The 20,353-nt window shown below is 36.1% G+C and overlaps 2 protein-coding genes across 2 annotated transcripts in view; one reads left to right on the plus strand and one right to left on the minus strand.

The window, feature by feature from the left end:
• LOC128550994 (deleted in malignant brain tumors 1 protein-like) overlaps positions 1-11,774 on the plus strand; it is a 56,457-nt gene extending 44,683 nt beyond the window's left edge. The window contains exons 9-25 of the mRNA XM_053531227.1: positions 725-881; positions 1,025-1,191; positions 1,684-1,840; positions 2,139-2,311; positions 4,298-4,439; positions 4,634-4,818; positions 5,033-5,183; positions 5,404-5,570; positions 6,367-6,511; positions 6,881-7,026; positions 7,311-7,447; positions 8,415-8,556; positions 9,280-9,482; positions 9,974-10,066; positions 10,427-10,610; positions 11,203-11,326; positions 11,489-11,774. Of these exons, the coding sequence (XP_053387202.1) occupies positions 725-881; positions 1,025-1,191; positions 1,684-1,840; positions 2,139-2,311; positions 4,298-4,439; positions 4,634-4,818; positions 5,033-5,183; positions 5,404-5,570; positions 6,367-6,511; positions 6,881-7,026; positions 7,311-7,447; positions 8,415-8,556; positions 9,280-9,482; positions 9,974-10,066; positions 10,427-10,610; positions 11,203-11,326; positions 11,489-11,738 (2,723 nt within the window). The 3' untranslated portion in view covers positions 11,739-11,774. The remainder of the gene's footprint in view (positions 1-724; positions 882-1,024; positions 1,192-1,683; positions 1,841-2,138; positions 2,312-4,297; positions 4,440-4,633; positions 4,819-5,032; positions 5,184-5,403; positions 5,571-6,366; positions 6,512-6,880; positions 7,027-7,310; positions 7,448-8,414; positions 8,557-9,279; positions 9,483-9,973; positions 10,067-10,426; positions 10,611-11,202; positions 11,327-11,488) is intronic.
• Positions 11,775-12,214: 440 nt separating this feature from the next.
• On the minus strand, positions 12,215-19,305 carry LOC128550995 (CUB and zona pellucida-like domain-containing protein 1). The gene is made up of 4 exons (XM_053531228.1): positions 19,130-19,305; positions 16,956-17,132; positions 16,456-16,585; positions 12,215-12,434 (listed from the first exon to the last, which is right to left on the minus strand). The coding sequence occupies exons 1-4, from the start codon at positions 19,233-19,235 to the stop codon at positions 12,215-12,217; spliced, it is 633 nt and encodes a 210-aa protein (XP_053387203.1). The 5' UTR covers positions 19,236-19,305.
• Positions 19,306-20,353: the final 1,048 nt, after the last annotated feature.

Genomic DNA, 20,353 nt, shown 5'->3' on the forward strand with positions numbered 1-20,353 from the left:
ATGGTTTTCTACTAACTTGCTCTCCGTATGTAACTGTTAGTTTCTAATCTTGAACGTATTGAAATATTTAGTTAAAGCTTATGGTAAAAACTTCTTGAGCGTATTTGTTTTTTGTTTTTTTCGAATCCCTGACCAGGTTAATTTTAAACTGGCGGGTAGAATACCTGCCAAGAAAACATAAGAAGAAATAGGTCCTTGATAGAAACAGATGACAGGTGACAATAAAAATGAGTTGGGTTTCAAACCAGTTGATATTATGCCCACAAAAAAGTACAAGTACGGAAACATGTCAGTTCAGAATTTCGTCGGTTAGTAATTTCTTTCATATGTTATTGTGGTACTCCAACTATTTACAACGTAACCGAAGGATCGGGACCTATATGGCTGAGTAACGTGGATTGCAGTATACATACAGTTGATGTTGAGTTCTGTGCTCGTGATGGTTGGGAAAATACATCATGCAATCACGACATGGACGTTGGACTTCGCTGCCGTAATCACTATTTATTCATATTTAGGCGCCAAAAAGCACTTTCTTATATTTTCAGTTGCATTTCAAACAGAAAGCGAATCATATATTATTGAGCATATTTATTGTTTTCTGCGTTTCAAACCAACTCTTGACAGAAAACACAAAATCAGGTATATTCTTAAAGGTTACATCACTTTGACATTAGTATTTTGGCAAGAAGTGACTTTTTGTTAAAACATTGCTTTATTCCAGGACACACGAACCTTCAACTGAGAGGTGGATCAGGGGCATGGGAAGGTAGTGTGGAATTTCTTCTGGACTCTATTAATGCCTGGACATCGATATGTGATTCTGACTTTGGCGAAACGGAAGCAGAGGCTGTCTGTCGTATGTTGGTTTATATTGGCAAGTAAGTATTGAAGTTTATTACAATTGTTCCGGCACATCGAAATTTCTTTTTAAAGCTAAGGAAGTGTATCTAACACTATCTTACGTTTAACGATGACACAATCATATATTTTTTCTGTTACAACTGTATGCATGTGCTTGCAGAGATGTCCACCATGTAGAATATGCAGCAGGATATTTCCCATCGAGCTACTCACCAAAAATTGGAAATTTGACCTGTACCGGAAATGAGACAGATATTAGACATTGTTCGGCGGTATTCCGTACCAACTCTTCTTGTACGGCCAGTACTGCCGCCAGTATTAAATGTAGTATGTATGAAGTTAGAATCATGATAATCCATTTCCAAAAGCTATTTTGTATTTAACAAAAATACCTACATACAAAACTGTACTAAATATATATTATTCTGTTACCTTTCAAAATACCCTGTAGTTGAATCATTCCATTGAAGTTCTAACCCCAGACGAAGCGTATGTCATACGTGACGATTTGATAGAAGACGTTGTTTCTGAAATCATTCGTCCTCCACCTCTGATTCACGTAGAAGAATTTACTTGTGGAGAACAAGTTAGTATTGGTACAAAATCCAAGAACACTTGTAAGGTTGACATTACTGAGGTACTTCTGTAAAATGGCGTCCAACCCCAAAACAAACAAAATAGTTTGCCAATAATTATCTAGAATATGTTTCTTTCATTAACATAAATGAACGATTTCGTTTCTTTTCAAATCAGATCCCCAATTAGTCTTCATTATTTTCATTTCAAATGTCGTAATATTACGTGTTCGTGTTTATCCAGGGAGTATAAATGTCAGACTTGTTGATGGTCCACACAGCAGTGCGGGTAGAGTGGAAGTCTATCATGAAGGACGATGGGGAACGATATGTGACAGTCAATGGGATGACGAGGATGCCACTGTCATATGCAAAATGTTGTCAGCGTATCCATACGAGGGGTAGCCATTTTGATTTTCTTACTTTTAAATCGTATTTGAAAAAAATTGATACGTATAAAGTTTATATATATTTAATATTCCATGTTTAATTCAAAAGGATAGTTATATTTTGTTTTTGTTTTTGCTCTAAAAGCTACGTATATGTTAAAGTGGCATACGTTGTTTGGTTAACTAGATTTTAGTTTACAATTTTCCGGACCATGATTGTTACATCTTTTTGAGAAGACTTTTGTTGTAAAAGTAATAGCTCGAGATAATTCCTTTGACTTTTACTCAACTACCTAACAATGTATTTCAGTGAGGTGTTTGGTAAAGCTGTAAAATCATCATATTTTGGACGTGGTGAGGGTCCTGTCTGGCTTGCTGATGTACGCTGTAGAGGAACAGAACATGACATTAAAGACTGCACAAAAAGCTGGGCAGGTGGTGTGAACTGCGACCATACTAACGATGCTGGAGTCATATGCAGTTGTAAGAGCATTTTGAAATTTTATACAGAGCAAACAAGCACGGCAAACGTCACAGTAAATTAATCTTAATTGAAACCTGAAATAGTGACAAACATCAACTGAACAAGAGCTCGTCGAACACGAAATGCTCCCCACCCCCTTGATGCATTCAGTAATTGCACAAGGTACAGAAATTATATGCTCACTGTAAACAAAAGTTCTACTGTTCTGGTTCAACCTGACCTTGACCTTTAACCTTAGGGGTCATCTGCTGGTCATGATCAACCTCCCTAATAAGTTTCGTGATCCTAGGCCCAAGCGTTCTCAAGGTATCGTCCGGAAAGGGTTGAACTGTTCCGGGTCAATGTGACCTTCACCTTTGGCCTACTCACCTCAAAATCTATAGAGATCATCTACTGGTCATGACCAGCCTCCTTATCAAGTTTCATGAATCTAGGCCCAAGCGTTCTCAAGTTATTGTCTGGAAAAGGCTTAAATGTTCCGGGTCACTGTAACCTTGACCTTCCTGATCCTAGACCCAAGCGTTCTTGAGTTATCGCCCGAAAACCATTTTACTGTTCCTGGTCACTGTGACCTTGACCTTTGACCTACTGATCTCAAAATCAATAAGGGTCATCTGCTGGTGATGACAAACCTCCCTATCAACTTTCACGATCCTAGGCTCAAGCATCCTTTATCCGGAAACCGTTTAACTGTTCCATATCACTGTGACCTTGATCTTTGACATACTGGCCTCAAAATCAATAGGGATCATCTGCTGGTCATGACCAACCTTCCTATCAATTTTCATGATCCTAGGCCCAAGCATTCTAGAGTTATCATCCGGAAACCATTTAACTGTTCATGGTCACTGTGACCTTGACCTTTGACATACTGATCTCAAAATCAATAGGGGTCATCTGCTGGTGATGACTAACCTTGCTATCAATTTTCATGATCCAAGGCCCAAGCGTTCTAGAGTTATCATCCGGAAAGGGATGTCTACCTTCCGACCGACCGACCGACCACATCTGCAAAACAATATACCCCTCCTTCTTCGAAGGGGGGCATAATAAAGACTCTTTATGTAGTACTCGTGAAATAGTAAGAGTTTGTTTTAAAGTTTATTCATTCATGCATTGGACCATAGGTCCCTGAGCATACATGCAAACATAAGTATATATTTACAAATAGTTACATTGTCAAGTATCAGTTAATAGAATACTAGTATGTTGTAAATATCAGTAGCACATCAATATTAGGAACTGCAATATAATATCATATACATATTATTTCATATATGATGAATCATGTATACAGCGTGAGGAAAGAGAGGTTTTCTATCAATTAAAATAATAACACTATTGATTTCTAGTGTCAAAAGTTTTATGTACATACATCGCTAAGTTCTTATTAATATTAACAATTTCTGCAGTCATTAATTCAATAAATCTTGGTATATTTGGTCTTGACGAGTAATATTTCTTTATATACTTTTTTCATCTTCTAAGCTATCGCAATAGTGTCATTTTCTTTTATTATAAGGGATTGGAACCGGTTTATGCCATCTGCCTGTTTCAATTTCTAGTCTGTGAGATGAAACTCGTAATCTACAAAGTGCATTTCTAAACTTACTTATGTTTACTAATTTCAAATAGGGTTGAAGCTTGAAACTTGAATACAAAGCATAACTTTTTGCTCTTGTTGAATCATTAATATCAGCCCTCCAGTTTTGAATAAATACATCAGTTAATCTAGTTTTTAGTACAGATATAAATACATCATTATCACCAACTCCCTGAAATAACCACACATCATAAAAACCAAGGGATTGTAATAACTTTTTTTACAGATTTTTTGATATCATTATATATCATTATATAATAGTATATGTTAGTGTCATGTGACAGTGCCAGATGACGATAGTATGCAATTCATTCAGCAGACATCATTAATGAATGTTTATATATTTAAAGACATCCGTTTGTTTGTATTTTTGCCCCAAAAGACCCGTATCAGAAGCGCCTTGCAAATGGGAGAGACCAGTCTCAGGGACGTGTAGAATATCTCCATTCTAGCTGGAGGGCGTACTGTGGACGTGGGTGGAAGGTGAATGATGGAAGAGTTATATGCCGTGAGGTAGGATATTGGTAAGTGGAATGACTTTGATTTTTCGTTGGATGCAACAGCTTCTGAAAATATGTTACAAGATATATACGCTCCTAATTGTAGATGACACCTTTGTAAATAAATCTAAGACATAGATTAGATTAATTTATTTGAGTTTTCTTTAGCCGTACTTACTATTTAATAAAATTGCAATTCGTTACACATTGTCTTCAAGGAATGTCGATCCTGTTATACGTTACAATGCCTCTTATGGACCGGGCAGTACGAACTATGATATACGTCCACAGTGCGAGGGTGAAGAGGGAAGCTTTGAGATGTGCCGATTTGATAAACAGTATGCGACAGCCTCGTGCACATCCGCGGAAAGTGTTGGTGTGGAATGTCGCCCACAACCTGCCAGTGAGTTTTTGCATCGCATTCGGAATGGTTATAATTCAAATTGTGAAATAAATCGACAGTTTAAACGTTGTGAAACCTTGGATTTAGCATTAGATTTTACGATTTTTTCATTTTTCATCGTATAAACTAAAGTCCTACTTTTACAGAATACTAAAATGATTTAGAAATGTCTACACTTTTTGAAAATTTATTGGTGTTGTTTACTTTTATTTAGACACGAATAACGTTCTAGTGGTGGATGGTGAAGGACCTTGGCGTGGACGACTCGAAATTTTGACCAACAACACATGGGGTAGCGTCTGCTACGATTTCTGGAATGCTACAACAGCCCTGAAAGCTTGCGAAACTTTAGGATTCAAATATCTGTTAGTTGAAGGCAAAATTACTTTATGAAATCTGTCCATTTGATTTTAACTACCAAATAACGGACAACACCGGTATTCCTTCCGTTATGCGAGATCGTCATATGTGTTTAATATTAGTAACCTATTAATTTTTGAAGCTAAATAATCGTTTAAACTGAAAATAATCTAAGTATTACTTAAACATGTCTTAATTATTATTATTATCTTATTACTTTACTAGGAGTTCTGACGCATCAAGTTTTAAAATCTCAAGAGGACTCACACCAATGCATTTTAAATCTATCATCTGTGATGCATCTGACTTGAACATAGGTTTGTGCAAGGCCAACTTCAACATCAGTGAATGTGAGCAGAGACATGCCGAGGCTGTAGGTGTTGATTGCTCAGGTTGGTCTACTGTTTTAAAAGTTTATTTGCTTGTTTTAATTAACAGTTTCAATAAATTTCATCAGTTAAGTACAACCTGTTCTTTGCATGTTACTGTCAAATTCCTCAAATGAATCAGAGGCAGATGACGAATTACTTCACACATAATGCAATCTGCCAAATGATCACAAAGAACGTACGTTGAACTAACAGTGACTCAAGACATACGATCCCTGTGTTGTCCGCAAACTGATCTTGGCTATGAAATGCATGTTCTTTGATTATTATCTAGTACTTGCTAAACTTAGCTAGCATTTTACTGTACTAGAAGTGCTGTACACAACCAGTTGTATAGAAATAACTAAATTGAAATTCTCATTTTTTTGCATAATTTACTTGCAATTAGTCACAATGATAAAATATCATATTCGTCAATCTTTGTTTATACTAATTGCTTTAGCTCGATTGTGATGAAAGCGAGAAACTAATACTGGTGTCATATGAAAAGGTGTGATTGTGTGATTGTGTGACACAGTTCAGGTTATATGGTGAATTTCCATCTTCAAATAGAGGAAGACCAGAGGTGCCCCTCTCGAAATTAATTGGTAAAACCAGCGCCCTTCTCAAAGTCAGCTTGATTGTTTCTAACATAACGACCCAAGCAAGGTTCGAACACACAGAGAGAATGGGCAGGCACTTCTAGGTTAAAGAGCTCAAACACTCAGCCAAGGAGTTCCTACTCAATTATAAGTACTTGTTCATTATGGTGGTCTTGATGATTTCAAGCTTAAACCGTTTGTTACTTTCCTTTTACTAGCTGGGATAACAGTTACACTATCACAGACATATTCCGGTCAGGTTAACATCCACAAGGCAACAAATGCATCCGTGAATTGGTCAGTTTGTCACAATACTGTCGACACTAATGTTGCCAAGACTATATGTGCAATGGATGGATACAAGTATGTTGTAAAAAATTCTGTCTGTGATATTGAATTTGAGACTACATATAACTTAAGTAAAACTTTTGATGACACAGAAACCTTCATGCATTTAAAAAACAAAACACTCCCGAAAATTATATCATTTTCAACAAAAACTGGTATATAATAAATTGTTGACTACATTTTCATAAATTCAAGATAGTAATATATTCATTATATATAACATCATGAAGTTATTTCGTATTATCATCTAGAAATTAGTATGTGTAAAGATAAGCATTGCATGCAGTTTGACCTAACATTTAAACAATAAAAAGACTTAAATATACAAGGGAAAACTGTTGTCAGTTCACAACCTGATCAAATAAACGACTTCACACCTTTCAGCAATACAGCAATAGTTATATCCGCTGTGTCATCCAGTAACCCTGTCCTGTTTACAAATATATCATGCAATGGCTGGGAATCACACTTGTTACAATGTACAACACAGAGGAATGGACCTTCGTGCAGTCGGAAAGCAGCAGTGAAACGTATGAGGGAAAGATAGCTTTTTTACTGCTTGATATAAAGTCGAAATACTCAGACTACCTTATATATGAAATGTATTCTAAATATTTAAGCTGTATTATGAATCTTTCTCATGTGTATGATACACTTTTCAAATTGTACTATTTAGACTCCCACATAGTAATTATGGAAACAGAAATCAGAGCAAGTAAACATGAGTTTTGTGAGGAAATAGAGTACAATATAAAAATGCAGTAGAACATGTTGAAAATTTCAGATTGTATACAAACATTGAATACAGAATCTTGAACGGCATTATCTAGTGGTTATCCGGGTTACTCGTCGAACACCGACTGTTTAATTGTCATCAACAAACAAGGGAATACGGCATTAAAACTGGATTTCTCGGACTTTCAAGTAGCCGGTGACGGTGATTATGTAGAGGTTTGTATATTTCTATCACCTGTAGATATCAAATAAAATATCGCTTTTTATTTTTGCTGGTAAAATATTGTGTTTGTTGAAGTTTAAGCTAAAGGACAATTGTTAAAACACTAAAGATCCATCTGAAATGAAGACAGCACACATGTCTACCACAGCGAGATTAATAATAGATAATTTGAAAAGGATGGAATACCGGTATTAGGTAATCTTTTTTTACACAGGTACACATGGAAGATCCTTATAATTTCCCATCGCTTGTCCTGCACATGTCAGTCATTTTCTTTTACCACACTGCATTAGTTGCACGTTATATTTGCTAAATTTACTGGATTGTCATATACTGTGTCATATAGTCGGGGTGTTCGAGAAATCTATCGTTTACGCCAAATCTTGAAGACGTCTTTGTTATACTAACGTCGTATATTTACATGGTGAGAAAATAGATCTACCAAGCCAGTTAGTTGTGGAAATTCCATCATCGGTTTGAAATATGTCCACATCCTCGGTAGAACCTCATCCTCGGTTAAAAGTTTAAAAGGTAAAGTTTCTTGTTTAACGTGGGTAGTCGACGAAAGTCTCCACCTGGAATGGATAGAACAATTTATTTCCAGCCGAGCCCACGGCAGGTGTCATATTTACATCCCCAGCATCCAGTCTAGGGCGATACTGCTGGAAACAGTACCAATTTAAGTATATCACCCAGCACTAACAATTCGTCGGGATATCAGCCGAGGCCGGGAATCGAACCTGGACCACTGGCGTTGTAGTCCCACCTGCTAACCAGTGGGCCACTGACCCGCTGTTGGGTTGGGATTTTTTTCCGAAACTCAATGTCATGGTAAATTCACATTTACCATTATGTGATTGGTGGAATTATGTTGCAATTGAAATATCTATGAATGTAAAGCTACTTGATGAAAACAACCTAATAATGCTGGTTATGTTAGAAACAATATCTCTATTGCAGGTAAAGGACGGAAATGGAAAACAGTTAGGATATTTTACAACAAATGATAATATTCCATTTCTAGTTTCAAAAGAAGGATTCTACATTCGTCTCAGATCGAACGACAATGACAACGCTAGAGGTTTTAATGCTTCTTGGAGTCGTAAGTTGTCTCTATCATTGGTCATTTTACAAGCGACTTTAATGCTTCATGGAGTCATAAATAGATTTTGTTGCATCTCACTGAAATTCAGCTTAAAATAAGTATATTAAACAGTGTTTAGTCATTAGATTAACGTGAAACAGACACGTTATATTATGATAATCTGAAGCAACTGAATGTATTGAAGGTGATAAATATCAACAAGTGCTTCCAGGAAGCAGCAACAAACTAATACTCAAAAACTTTGTAAATAAAAATTACCTGTAATATACTAAATGCCATACAGTCATAGCTTTGTATAAATGCAAGAAGAAATATGGAACCTGTACATTGCATGTTAGGTTATCGTTGCAAACAAGCGCGTGAAGTGTCAATACATTCCCACTTGTGGTCACTAAGATATCAACTTGCATCAAAAACTTAACCAAAGTTGTTATGTCAATAAATGGTATAACTTCATAACATGCAAAATAGGGTAAAGGAACCTCTGTACTACATGTCACATCATTACAAGTTTCGAGCATGTGACTGGTGTAATACCAGCTTACATACCTACACAAAATCTAACACGGAGTAAGACGTCACGCAGACACAGACGACGACGACGACGAATGAGTGAGTGCAATGATTGATTGGTATAATAATGAGAAATATCAAATTTGCATAAATGAGTCTGAATAAGATTTGTGTATGTTTAACTGTTCGATATTTTACCTATTTAAGCTCTACGTATAATTGATGCTGTACATATGGGATGCGCTTCTAAGGGTTGGAATGTAGCAGTGAATATGACCATCCTGCGTGCACTATATCCGGACACGGGCGCATCTCAGATTAAACTGTCGGAACAAGATTGTACAGGTCAGGTAATCGGTGATCTGGTTGTGTTCAAACAGAGCTACACAAAATGTTCGACAACATCAAAGGTAATAGGCCAATTTATACTGTATTTCATTATTGTATACACCACTGTTTTTTATACTTTACGCCACTTATTGAGACAATAAGATTGAATATGCCGACATTGGCGAAGAAAGATCCTAAGCGAACAACAGGCCGAATATTTTTCAAGAAATGACAGTGGTTACGAACGCCAAGTTGTATATAAACAAACCAAACATCTGATTTTAAGTCGTTAATTGAGCTTACATTTGATTGTTTTTTAATTCTTGAGGTCTACGATATGACAAGAATATCAAGAATTTCTGTTCAGGCACTAATTAGGGCCATTCGCAGCCGCTTACAATTATACAAAACAGATCTTGAGGAATTATCTAATAATCATATATATCGGTAGTAAGAGTTTGATACATTTGGCGTAGTCTCAACCGTGGCATGTCCTTAAACTGAGCTTTCAGATACTTATTTCCAAACTTCGTACTTATTCTATTTTCTGCATAATATTTATCTATTTTAGACAACCGGAGATACATTGATATACGACAATCAACTTGTGTACCCGGAGTCCAGGACACCTTTCCCAATTATAGTTCACGGATATAGATGGAGGGTATTTACAAATTTATACATTTTTCCTAAAATAGTTTTGTTTAAATAGGATACTAAAAACACATTGTTAATAAAATTTAGTTTTAGTTTTAAGTGTTTCGGTGTAAAACTGGATACTACATTACACCTCTTATAATCATTAAATGCGATGCTCAGGTAATGTACTGAGGAACACGTGTGTACCGAACAATTCCTGTTTATAGAAGAGGTCAGTTCAATAAAGTTTTAATTTTATCAAGGAACTTTCAGTAGAATATAACGTGATGTACAAGAATGCGTTGACAATTACCTACTAACATCCGTTTTATTTTAACCCTTCACAAAAGGCAGACAAAATACGGTTTAATCTTCTTTTGATCAGGTTGACGTAGAATGTGATGTATCCAGAGTGGAAGAAGTATCTACAAACTTCCATCCAAACCGAACAATTATTAACGAAAACCAGCACGTTAGTTCCTCGTCACATTACAAATCAGAAGTGAAGTTTTTCTCTGATGGTACATTCTACAAGCAGATATTCGGCAACCCGATATCACTGAAAACTGGTAAATTATGTTCGGTATCCTAATACATTGAAAACTGGTAGATGTCCGAGTTTGGTTTTGTGGCCCGGTATCGTTAAAGAAAACTGGTCAGTTTTGTTTTGTAACCTGATAGATTTGTAAACTAGTATGTTTCTATCGCCCGATATCACTGAAACTGGTATAACCAGATGTCACTGAAAAATCATAAGTTTTGTTTGATGGCCTGATGTGATGGGAAACTGGTAAAATATGTTTGGTAACTCGATATAATGAAACCCCATGGCACTGAAACTGGTAACTGTAGTTGGTTAACCCGATGTCACTTTAAACTGGTCTGTTATGTTTCACAACTCAATCTTATTGAAAACTGGCAATTCATGTTTGGTAAACCGATGTCACTTACAAGTGGCAAGTTTTATCTGGAACCAGTATTCGAGTGGCTCTAAAATTAATTATATATTGATTATTTCAGACAATTAGAATTTCATTTTTTGGAACGGAAACGTTGGTTGTATTGATTAGCTTTAATGTTGACTTTGGACTCAAAGTCATCCTTAGATAAATACCAGTTTTACACATTATATAATGCATGTGTTTGTTCACAACACTTCAGGTGAGAATGTTTATGTGTCTGTGACAATGAATTCTGATGATGTTCAAGTGAAAATGAGACTCCACACATGTTATACGAAGCCTGATCCTAATGCGAGACTCACATATCCACTTATACAAAATGGGTAAAAAACCTAAAGCTATTTTATCCTTAATTCCAGGTATTTAGTTCAAATAATACAGATAGTATATCTTTGATGACATATTTTGTGATATCCCTTTTATAAGTAAATAAAGTATATATTCTATGCAATACATGAAGTAATTAACCCATATATTTTATTTAGGTGCGTGGTTGACCCGGATACACACATTCTGTCACAGGGAACGCACGAGACCCGTTTCGTTTTCAGCGCCTTTGAGTTTCCACAGAGTCATAACAGTGTGTATATATTTTGTAACTCCACGTTCTGCAAGACTACAGATACAAGCGACAGATGTTCACAGGTTTGTCATGGTTCACCTGCACTTGTCGGGCGTTCTCTTTGGACACTGGATAGCTACGCAGACCGCCAGAAAAGATTTATGCTACCTTAGTTTCTGCATTTCATGTAACAGTATCATTGAAAATAAACTTTATAAATATCAATATAAATACCACCGATAAACACGAACTTGACTGCATTTTTTTCAAAAAGAATATAGTTCGAGATATAAACGCCTACAAAACCTGTTGAAAATGGTAAATATCCGTTTCTCAAGTACTTATGTTTTAACTGGCGTTAGAACATAAATAAATGAGGTAAATATTTATCTCCTTGTAAAAGACCATTCAATCTTGTAGCCATTGTTTCGATTCTTGCCTCGTTATGGGGGCACCAGTACTGACATTCATGCCTCTAGTAAATCAGTTGTACTTTCCTTCATAAAGTTTTCATCAATAGTAAAGTAAGCTGGGCTAACACTTAAAAGAAATCAAATCACGTAACTGTGTACTATACCGTAGGCATTAACCTGGCTTGGGAAAGTAGGTACAGAAAACAGAAGACTGAAGATATTTTATTTAGCATTTACTAGTAGTATCCCCATGAGCCAATGGCACGACCAACAATAGTCGGTGTACCATGACATATTTGGGTACATTTATTACTGCTGTCTGTAAAATCACAATAAGTCGCATTACAATAAACACAAACTGCGTCTCGACTTTGAGGAAACTCGAACGCTGTAAAGACGAATCTCGTCTCGTGGTTTCCTTGGGACAAGAGTCTCGTATATGTACCAACAACACACCTGAAAATACGATACGCTATGATTAAATTTGAGTACATGTTTAATTTTTGTTTAAATGAAGACATCTTTTATTATAATACAAGAGGAATTCAGAAAATTCTGAGACTAACGTGCTTCCTTAGAAACCATTACAGGTACAAACATGATTTGTTTTCATAGACTTCAAGGGGGTTTCAATGATATTGTTATATAGCTGAGTTACAAGCGTTTTAACACATCACGCTCGTGTACATTGCTGTTGCTTATCGTAAGCATGGAGGCCCAATGTAGGAAGTGTGGTAGGGTAGAATATAAGGGTGCACTTATACTTCCTTGCTATTGAGCTAGCTTTTATAGCGACGTGGTAGAGTGTCCGCCTTCGATGTGAAAGATTCCGGGTTCGATTCCCGGTCAGGCCTAAAGTATTTTCAGCCTGTTACATTTGGCGCCCAACGTAAATAACTCACGAGTAGATATGAATGGACACCTTGGAATGTCCCACACGAGTTCAAACTCCTGGAATTCGAGGACGAGTTCTAAAACGGAGGTGTGTATGTAGTAGGGTAGAGTATGAAGGTGCACTTATATTTCCCTTCTATTGAGCTAGCTTTTATAGCGACGTGGTAGAGTGTCCGCCTTCCTTAGGTGTGAGAGGTCCCGAGTTCGATTACCGGTCAGGCCTGAAGTATTTTCAGCCTGTTACAGAAGGAACTAGGTCCTACATAAAGATGTTGTTCTCTAAATATACCAGCCAAGATTTAAAACTGCTTATGGTGATTCTTCCAATAGGTGGGTTAGGGTATTTAATAATGGAGAATCTAATGTCTAAGATCTAGCTCGTGTTGGGCTCTCTAAAATATCAACATACCCTTACAACACTGCTGTAGCAATCACTGTGGTAAATACAGTTTCATAAAACTGATGCATTAGTGGGCATTTTATCGGGAAGTTCTGATGAAATACTGGAAATTATCGAAGGTGTGTGCAAGGCCAGTGCCCCATCTTTTGACCAAAGAGCAAAAAGCCCAAATGGTGCTACGTTTCAAAAAAACATCTAAAATCTGTGAAGATGCAGATGAAAGGAGGTTTGATGAACTACTCACAAGAAATGAGATATGTGTATATTATTTCGAACCTGAAAGGCGGATAAACAAAACAGTGACTGTTATATTTTCTGGTCCTTCGGGATCATTGATTTCAACTCATTTAGATTTGAAGATTGAATACTGCTTAAGCCGGTGCTAGGGGGCGTGGGCAGTGTTACATTTTCCATTACTGCTCATGAACAGACTCAATCAAACCGAGTCTGCAACTTTCAATGTTTGCCTTGTTTTCGGTGCTTCCGAGGTATCTACTTTCCAGATTTTATTGGATAAGGGCAGGAGTTATTGCAAAAAAGAAAAACAACCTCACAGCTGCAAACAGGTTCTTTACACAATTTTCTTCAATTCCAAAGATCATGTTGTGTAATAATCAGTGCATCCGGCAGATCTATTACTTGGGAATTTTACTGGAACAAGGTTCTAAAATCAGTCAAAAAACATTACGTCAAAGTCATCCAAAACTGGATTACGAGGTATATGCGTGTTCAAGACAATGCATCTGCACACAAGACCAATAGTGTAAAGCAGTATTTACAGGACTAGCAGGTTAAGCAATTGCCGCACTCTCCATATTTGCCAACCTAAGTCCCTGTGATGTTTTTCTCTCTTTTCTGGGGAAAACAATGCTGGCTTGGTGTCACTGCAATTCCAGAAGCGCCCTTGGTAGCGCAGTGTATAAGTATCTGCGTAGTAAAGCAAGGGCAGACTAATCTGTCGCTTTCAGGCCCGGCTGAGTTTCTGTTAAGGGTGATTATTTTGAAGGACTGGTGTTAGCAATATGCTTAAATACAGGTTTTTTATATTTTATATGAACAGTCTCAAAATTGTCTGAATCCCTCTCATGCCCGCCCGCTTAGCTCATTAGGTAAGAGCGTTGGTCTACGGATCTCGGGGTCGCGAGTTCGATCCTCGGGCGGGGCGTATGTTCTCCGTGACTATTTGATAAACGACATTGTGTCTGATATCATTAGTCCTCCACCGCTGATTCATGTGGAGAAGTTGGCAGTTACTTGCGGAGAACAGTTTTGTACTGGTACAGAATCCAGGAACACTGGTTAGGTTAACTGCCTGCCGTTACATGACTGAAATACTGTTGAAAAACGGCGTTTAACCCAAAACAAACAAACAAACAAACAAGAATCCCTCTCATATGTAAAATTTACTGAATTAAATCGATATGACAAATTGAGGCATTTTAATATGCATTGTGTATTATTAGAATTTGCGAACTTTTCCAACTAGATCCCTAACCTACCCCCTAAACAAATTATATGTCACACAGACGCCTGTAAATTTAAATGAAAAGAGTGAAATAGTTTACTCGCATCAAAATCTACGATACGCAACAAAAGAAATTCAATACTGGTTTATTATATTTCACGTTCACGGTGTGTATGGCCGCCATTACATTTAATCTCTGTTCCATGAAATTTATGCAGCGCCTGATGAACTTTGGTAAACGTTTGTCTATTCTTACGACATGGTCTTAATATCTTAGAAATAATGGTAAAATGGTGGAAAGACATTTGCGCAAAAAAGTTGTTTTGCATACCTTTTCCGAATACAAATGAGAAGAAGTTAAAATAAAATATGTCAAGATCATTTTAAGACCTCAAGAGTTCTTCGCGTATTTTGATTTTGGTAATACGTGTATCGGTAACGAGAAAATTTAACTAATTGACTTTATATCTAGGAATGATTGAACGGCAATCGATCTTAGTCAAATGAATGCTAATGAATTTGTGTGATGGATGCAGGTAAGTATTCAGAACATGTTTGGAAGGCTTAAAATCACCCTTCGCCGTTCACCTGTGGCTGAATGGTCAAGTTGTAAGTTATATTTCCCTGGTACTACTAATTAGTTCAAACTGTAAAAGTCATGTCAGGGAAATTTGGGCTGTTTTGCCCGAATAAAAATGTTGGAAAAAACAAGATTATAAGAAAATTGCCGTTAATCCGGCGTACTGAGACTTAACCTGCCATTCTAATGTAGTTAAGCAGAGATTGGTGGTGCATTGAGACTGCCTAGCTATAAAGCGTGCTATTATAGCGATGTGTTAGAGTGTTCGCCTTACGAGTTCGAGTCCCGGACAGGGCTGTTGCAGCAAGACTGCAAAAATAAAACCCCTGACCGGGACTCGAACTTCGAAAAAGGGTATCAGACAATTCCAGTATTCTGTATTTTTAGCTAACAGTATATTGGACCATTGTTTTGTAATCCGGATCACTACTGAATGTAAAATGAAATACAACTAAATAGAAAATATTCTTTCTGCTCCGCATTTCCGAGAAGAAAAACGTCTCCCGGATCACTGAGTTGTCTTTTTTATAAAAAATATTAAATGATCATCATGTTAATAGCTGTTTTTAAATGTTACAAATATATTTTGAGAAATATATGGACATTTCAAAGCTTTGTAACTTCATATCCGTGTTTCGAAAAAAATTAGGCACTGTCTCTTTTATGATTTAAATTTATTCAAATAATTGTATAACAGACCCTTCGAATCTGTGTGGCATTCCGGCTTGGGTCATCCTAACTTTTTGCTCTTGCTATGGAAGCAGCATTGTGAAATTTAAAACTTAAAGTGTTTTTCTGACTTACAAATCAATACAATATTATAAGTTAAATCAATTGTTTTAATGATACCTCTAACTGTGATACTACGTGCAAAATAACTCATATCGCACGTGCAAGCTGGGGTTCAGTAATTTTGTGCGTGTAAATTGTTTATTCAAAATAAATAGTTGTTATAGTAGAAACCAAGTAACCAAGTCCTTATTTGAAATTTGATCAAAATCATACGGTGGCATTCTCGCATACTAGAGGTCTACCATGGTTCCTCGGGATTTTGTTGAACCTCTGATGGATGAGAATGACGGTGGTTGAAACCACCTAATGACATTTGACTACTTGTTTGTTGTCTTGGCATACTTACCCATTTTGAATAAGTGGAAACGTTAGAGCTGGGCCGGCATTTGGATCTGGTTTTGTGTAGCAACTATCAACTCTCATCTTGATGTTTACATCGTCTGATGTCATCTTTACCATCACATATACATCTTCACCTGAAGCAGACAATTTCTGTTAATAACAGCTAATGTCAAATATAAATTGCAAAAAAAATCGGATCCAATAGTGAAAATTAATACAACAACCAGTTTTAAGATAATCGTAAAAGAATGTGTCTTTTAACACACACTGGAATACAGCTGTAAACGCAAAGAAACTGTTTAACCAATGACATTAAATGGTGTTTATAACCACTATCTTTTGATTCGCATGTTTCAATACTTCCGTTACATTTGATTAACCACTAGTTAGTCATCTGTTGTACCAAAGGATTTATTGTTAGGTTGTGGACGAATATCTGCTTGTCTTTTATTTAGATGGCATACTATTTTATTATTTTGATAAAACTGAAATAGACTGGCTTACCCGTCTTTAATGAAAGGGGATTTCCATGAATTTCTTTGAAAAACGTTCCATCAGAGAATTTCACCTCGGAACTGTAATGTGTAGAGCTGGTTTTATGTGGGTTGTGGTGGACAACTGTTCGGTTTGGATGGAAGCTGTTAGCGAGTGTATCTGTCCGCGCCACATCACACTCAAGCTCTACCTGTAATTCAAATGTTTAGAATACTTGACTGCTTGCGATCTCGCCCTTGGAACTTCAACAAAATATTTACGAACTTGTTTCAATCAGGAAAATGTCTACACAACGAAGTGTGCAAGTACATACATGTATATTTATCTAATAATTTCAGGAAACTCAAAATATTCCTTGATAATGACTGAAATCTGATATAGAACTTATTGCTGAAATATTATTCAATCGCTTATTTTAAACATAAAGCTCAAGACAAGGTGATTTTTCAAACCAAATGCTATCTTAGCACTGATAAATGAACACCCAATCCGCCATTTTGTATTTTGCAAGTATCTTAAACATTACTTAATGCATGTTTTGAAATTAGGAAAACTATTAAATCAAAAAAGAACATGTCAAACTTTCAAAAATGAACACCTTATATAAGAACAAAGAGATTTAGATTTCCTCAGAACGTTTTCACTTGTTTATATATTATATATATTTTAATGTATTTTTGTGACTTTTCAAAAAATGTTGAATTGGTAAAATGAATAGATGTATATGATGACATGTGTTTGATTTTGTTGAAAATTTCAAATCTTATCAACAACATATTGTTCTAAGCGTACGCTATATTTAAACGAGTATTTTCTGTAATTCTTAAGATATTGGTAAAACGGCAAATGCCGAGTTAGCTGTTTTGTTTATTATTATTCAACTTTACAATATTACATATTGTATTAGATCAATTGCGCACATCATATGAAACAAGTAGAGCTTATACAAAGCATAACTGACCCAATATGTGAAAAGCAGGACCAATACGAGGAAACAGGGCCAATACGGAACTCAAGCATTCTGATTGGTTCAAAAGAGAGGGCCAATACGGAGAAGTCACTTCAGTTAGATCTTTAAATGACGCCATTTTGTTTTACATAAAAATTATACATTTAAATAGATTTCACATTTTATTATCTAACATGTTCATGTAATAACCAAGTAAGACTGAGCGGACGTACGATGCCGATACATACTTTTTTTGAAGATTATAACGATACTTTCGGTTTATTCGTTATTGTGTACATGTCAAACAAGTTCCTGTCAGAAGTTTGACAATTTTCAAGGAAATATATGAAGAGAAAATATGCGAAACTCAGATTAATTGAAAGGATGAGACTTATCTTAAACAATCATTTAGATAGTGTGGATTATTTGTGCAAAAATAATAGCGATTCACATGCTGGGAAGTGGATGAATAATATTGGTTGCGAACTCGACTGCAAAAATTCGGATAAGTATAAAAGGAGGCATGGGGGTGTATAATATGTGATTGGTTGGTTGTATTACCTTGATCAGCACATATGTGTACAATTTTGTGTCTCGTTGCCTGCAGCCTGCAAAGAAATGACATTTAAAGCAGTTTCTATCACGTACAGCTCAAATGGTAAGCATAAGATACTCACTAAAGAAAATAAATACGGTAAGTTTCAGTTATTGCTGATTATGTCAAGGCATATCTCTCTCAAAATTATTCACACATACCGACTTACAACCCATTCTGTTTTACTGGCTTAAATGATAATGCTTAAAACACACATTTTGATCTTGGACATGTGTAACCGCCGTAAGGTGACCGCCAATGTTCAAAAGTTAAATATTAAAATTATCATTAATCAAGCGATTTCATATTGGCCTACGGCCTTGGGCCAATACGACAACCCTTGGACAAATAACAAAGCCAATATGAAATCGCTTGATTAATAACATTATAGGATATTTTACATGGGTTTTGAAAAGTAAGAATTACAAATGTGTTCATCGAACGAACTTTTGCACATAATATGAAACTATGTTGGTCATTTTATACAGACTCTAAATGAACACACAATGTCATAAATAATGTGGGTGCAGTTTCATGTTTCATTGACCAGATGAGTATATTCGGATGATTTAGAATTGAAAATATTGGGGTATTCAATATGTTTTGCAAGAAAGTGGAGATCTTTGTGTACAAAAGGACCTACCGTCCACCGATAACCGCGTACAGCGACTGGAAATGGTTCTGTAGCTTCAGGATACACCAACTGGTTATTGTATATTATATTACCTTCATTTACCTGTAACATAATTAAACAGCCGTTTAAGACATTGTTTATATTTCAAACGTAGAATTATTACTAAAGATTGTCATATATCTCTTCAAGACTCTTATAATTTGCCAAGACATTCATCTATTTTTTATTACTTCGTTTCTCCTTGGTGATAGCTTCGGTGTACTTACATGTTGTAAGTTTAAAAAACATCCATTTTGAGAAATACCCAATGAGTATACGTCAAAACGTTTAAGATATGTTACATCCAAAGTCATAATCGAACATACAAAAATTTACTTCAGAGCATCTATGTAAAATTGACATGTTTTGTTTGTGTGTTAGGTTTGACATAGTACAAGTATGTGTGTGTATATATATACATGCTAATACATGTATAGCCAAGTACAATATCAATGTGCACTACCAGTAAAATCAAAGCGCTGAAAGCACAAAAAGGTTGAAACCTTTCAATATGCTGTTAACAAATTATAACCTGAAGAAATACATGTTGTTCTGGTAAGAAGTGTGTATGTAGTCGTCCATGTCACAGGAGCTGGTATTAAAGGCACAGAGGTAGTTAGTCACCGAATATGCCTCCGTGGTCTACTCGAATGTAGTCCATATCAATATATAGTGCAATTTTCCCGCCTAGTAAAGGCCATTTACATGCAAAATATAAGCCTCATTGATGCTTGATTGTAAAGAGGAATGTCACGTGACCATGGTTTCACTGCATTATGGTCAACCCAATAAGTAGTCATGTGCATCTCTTCAGATCTTTTTCTACACAAAGAGCTAGGTTTAACATGTAATAAAGTAGTAAAATATCTCCCCGATATCGATCTGGAATCTGAGCAGACGACATGAAGATTATATTTCAATGGGAACAATAGAGGGTAGGTCAAGGTCTGTGCACCCTGAAAATGAAAACAATGGAGGGTAGGTCAACGCACCCTAGACAATGGCACAGATGACGGACTCGCTTAGGTATGACTTAATCAGTAGCAGACGATGTTTTAAACCATGTTTATTTTATAATTTTATTCAACAGTAACTACAAAATCATAGTGTACATAAATGCGCTCCCGGCGCTCCCAAACTGCGCTCACCATTTAAGAAAGATATATCAAACAAAAGGGCCATTATGGTCC

Source organism: Mercenaria mercenaria, chromosome 19 (assembly GCF_021730395.1).
Source record: "Mercenaria mercenaria strain notata chromosome 19, MADL_Memer_1, whole genome shotgun sequence".
Lineage (NCBI taxonomy): Eukaryota > Metazoa > Mollusca > Bivalvia > Venerida > Veneridae > Mercenaria > Mercenaria mercenaria.

Bases quoted from the DNA above. Each gene is read 5' to 3' on its own strand.
- LOC128550995 (XM_053531228.1), bottom strand. From the start codon at position 19,235: ATGTTACAGGTAAATGAAGGTAATATAATATACAATAACCAGTTGGTG. The intron at 16,586-16,955 runs GTAAGCCAGTCT...TGTCTGCTTCAG, and splicing joins TCCCCTTTCATTAAAGACGG to GTGAAGATGTATATGTGATG. The intron at 12,435-16,455 runs GTAAGTATGCCA...TCGTATTTTCAG, and splicing joins TTTCCACTTATTCAAAATGG to GTGTGTTGTTGGTACATATA.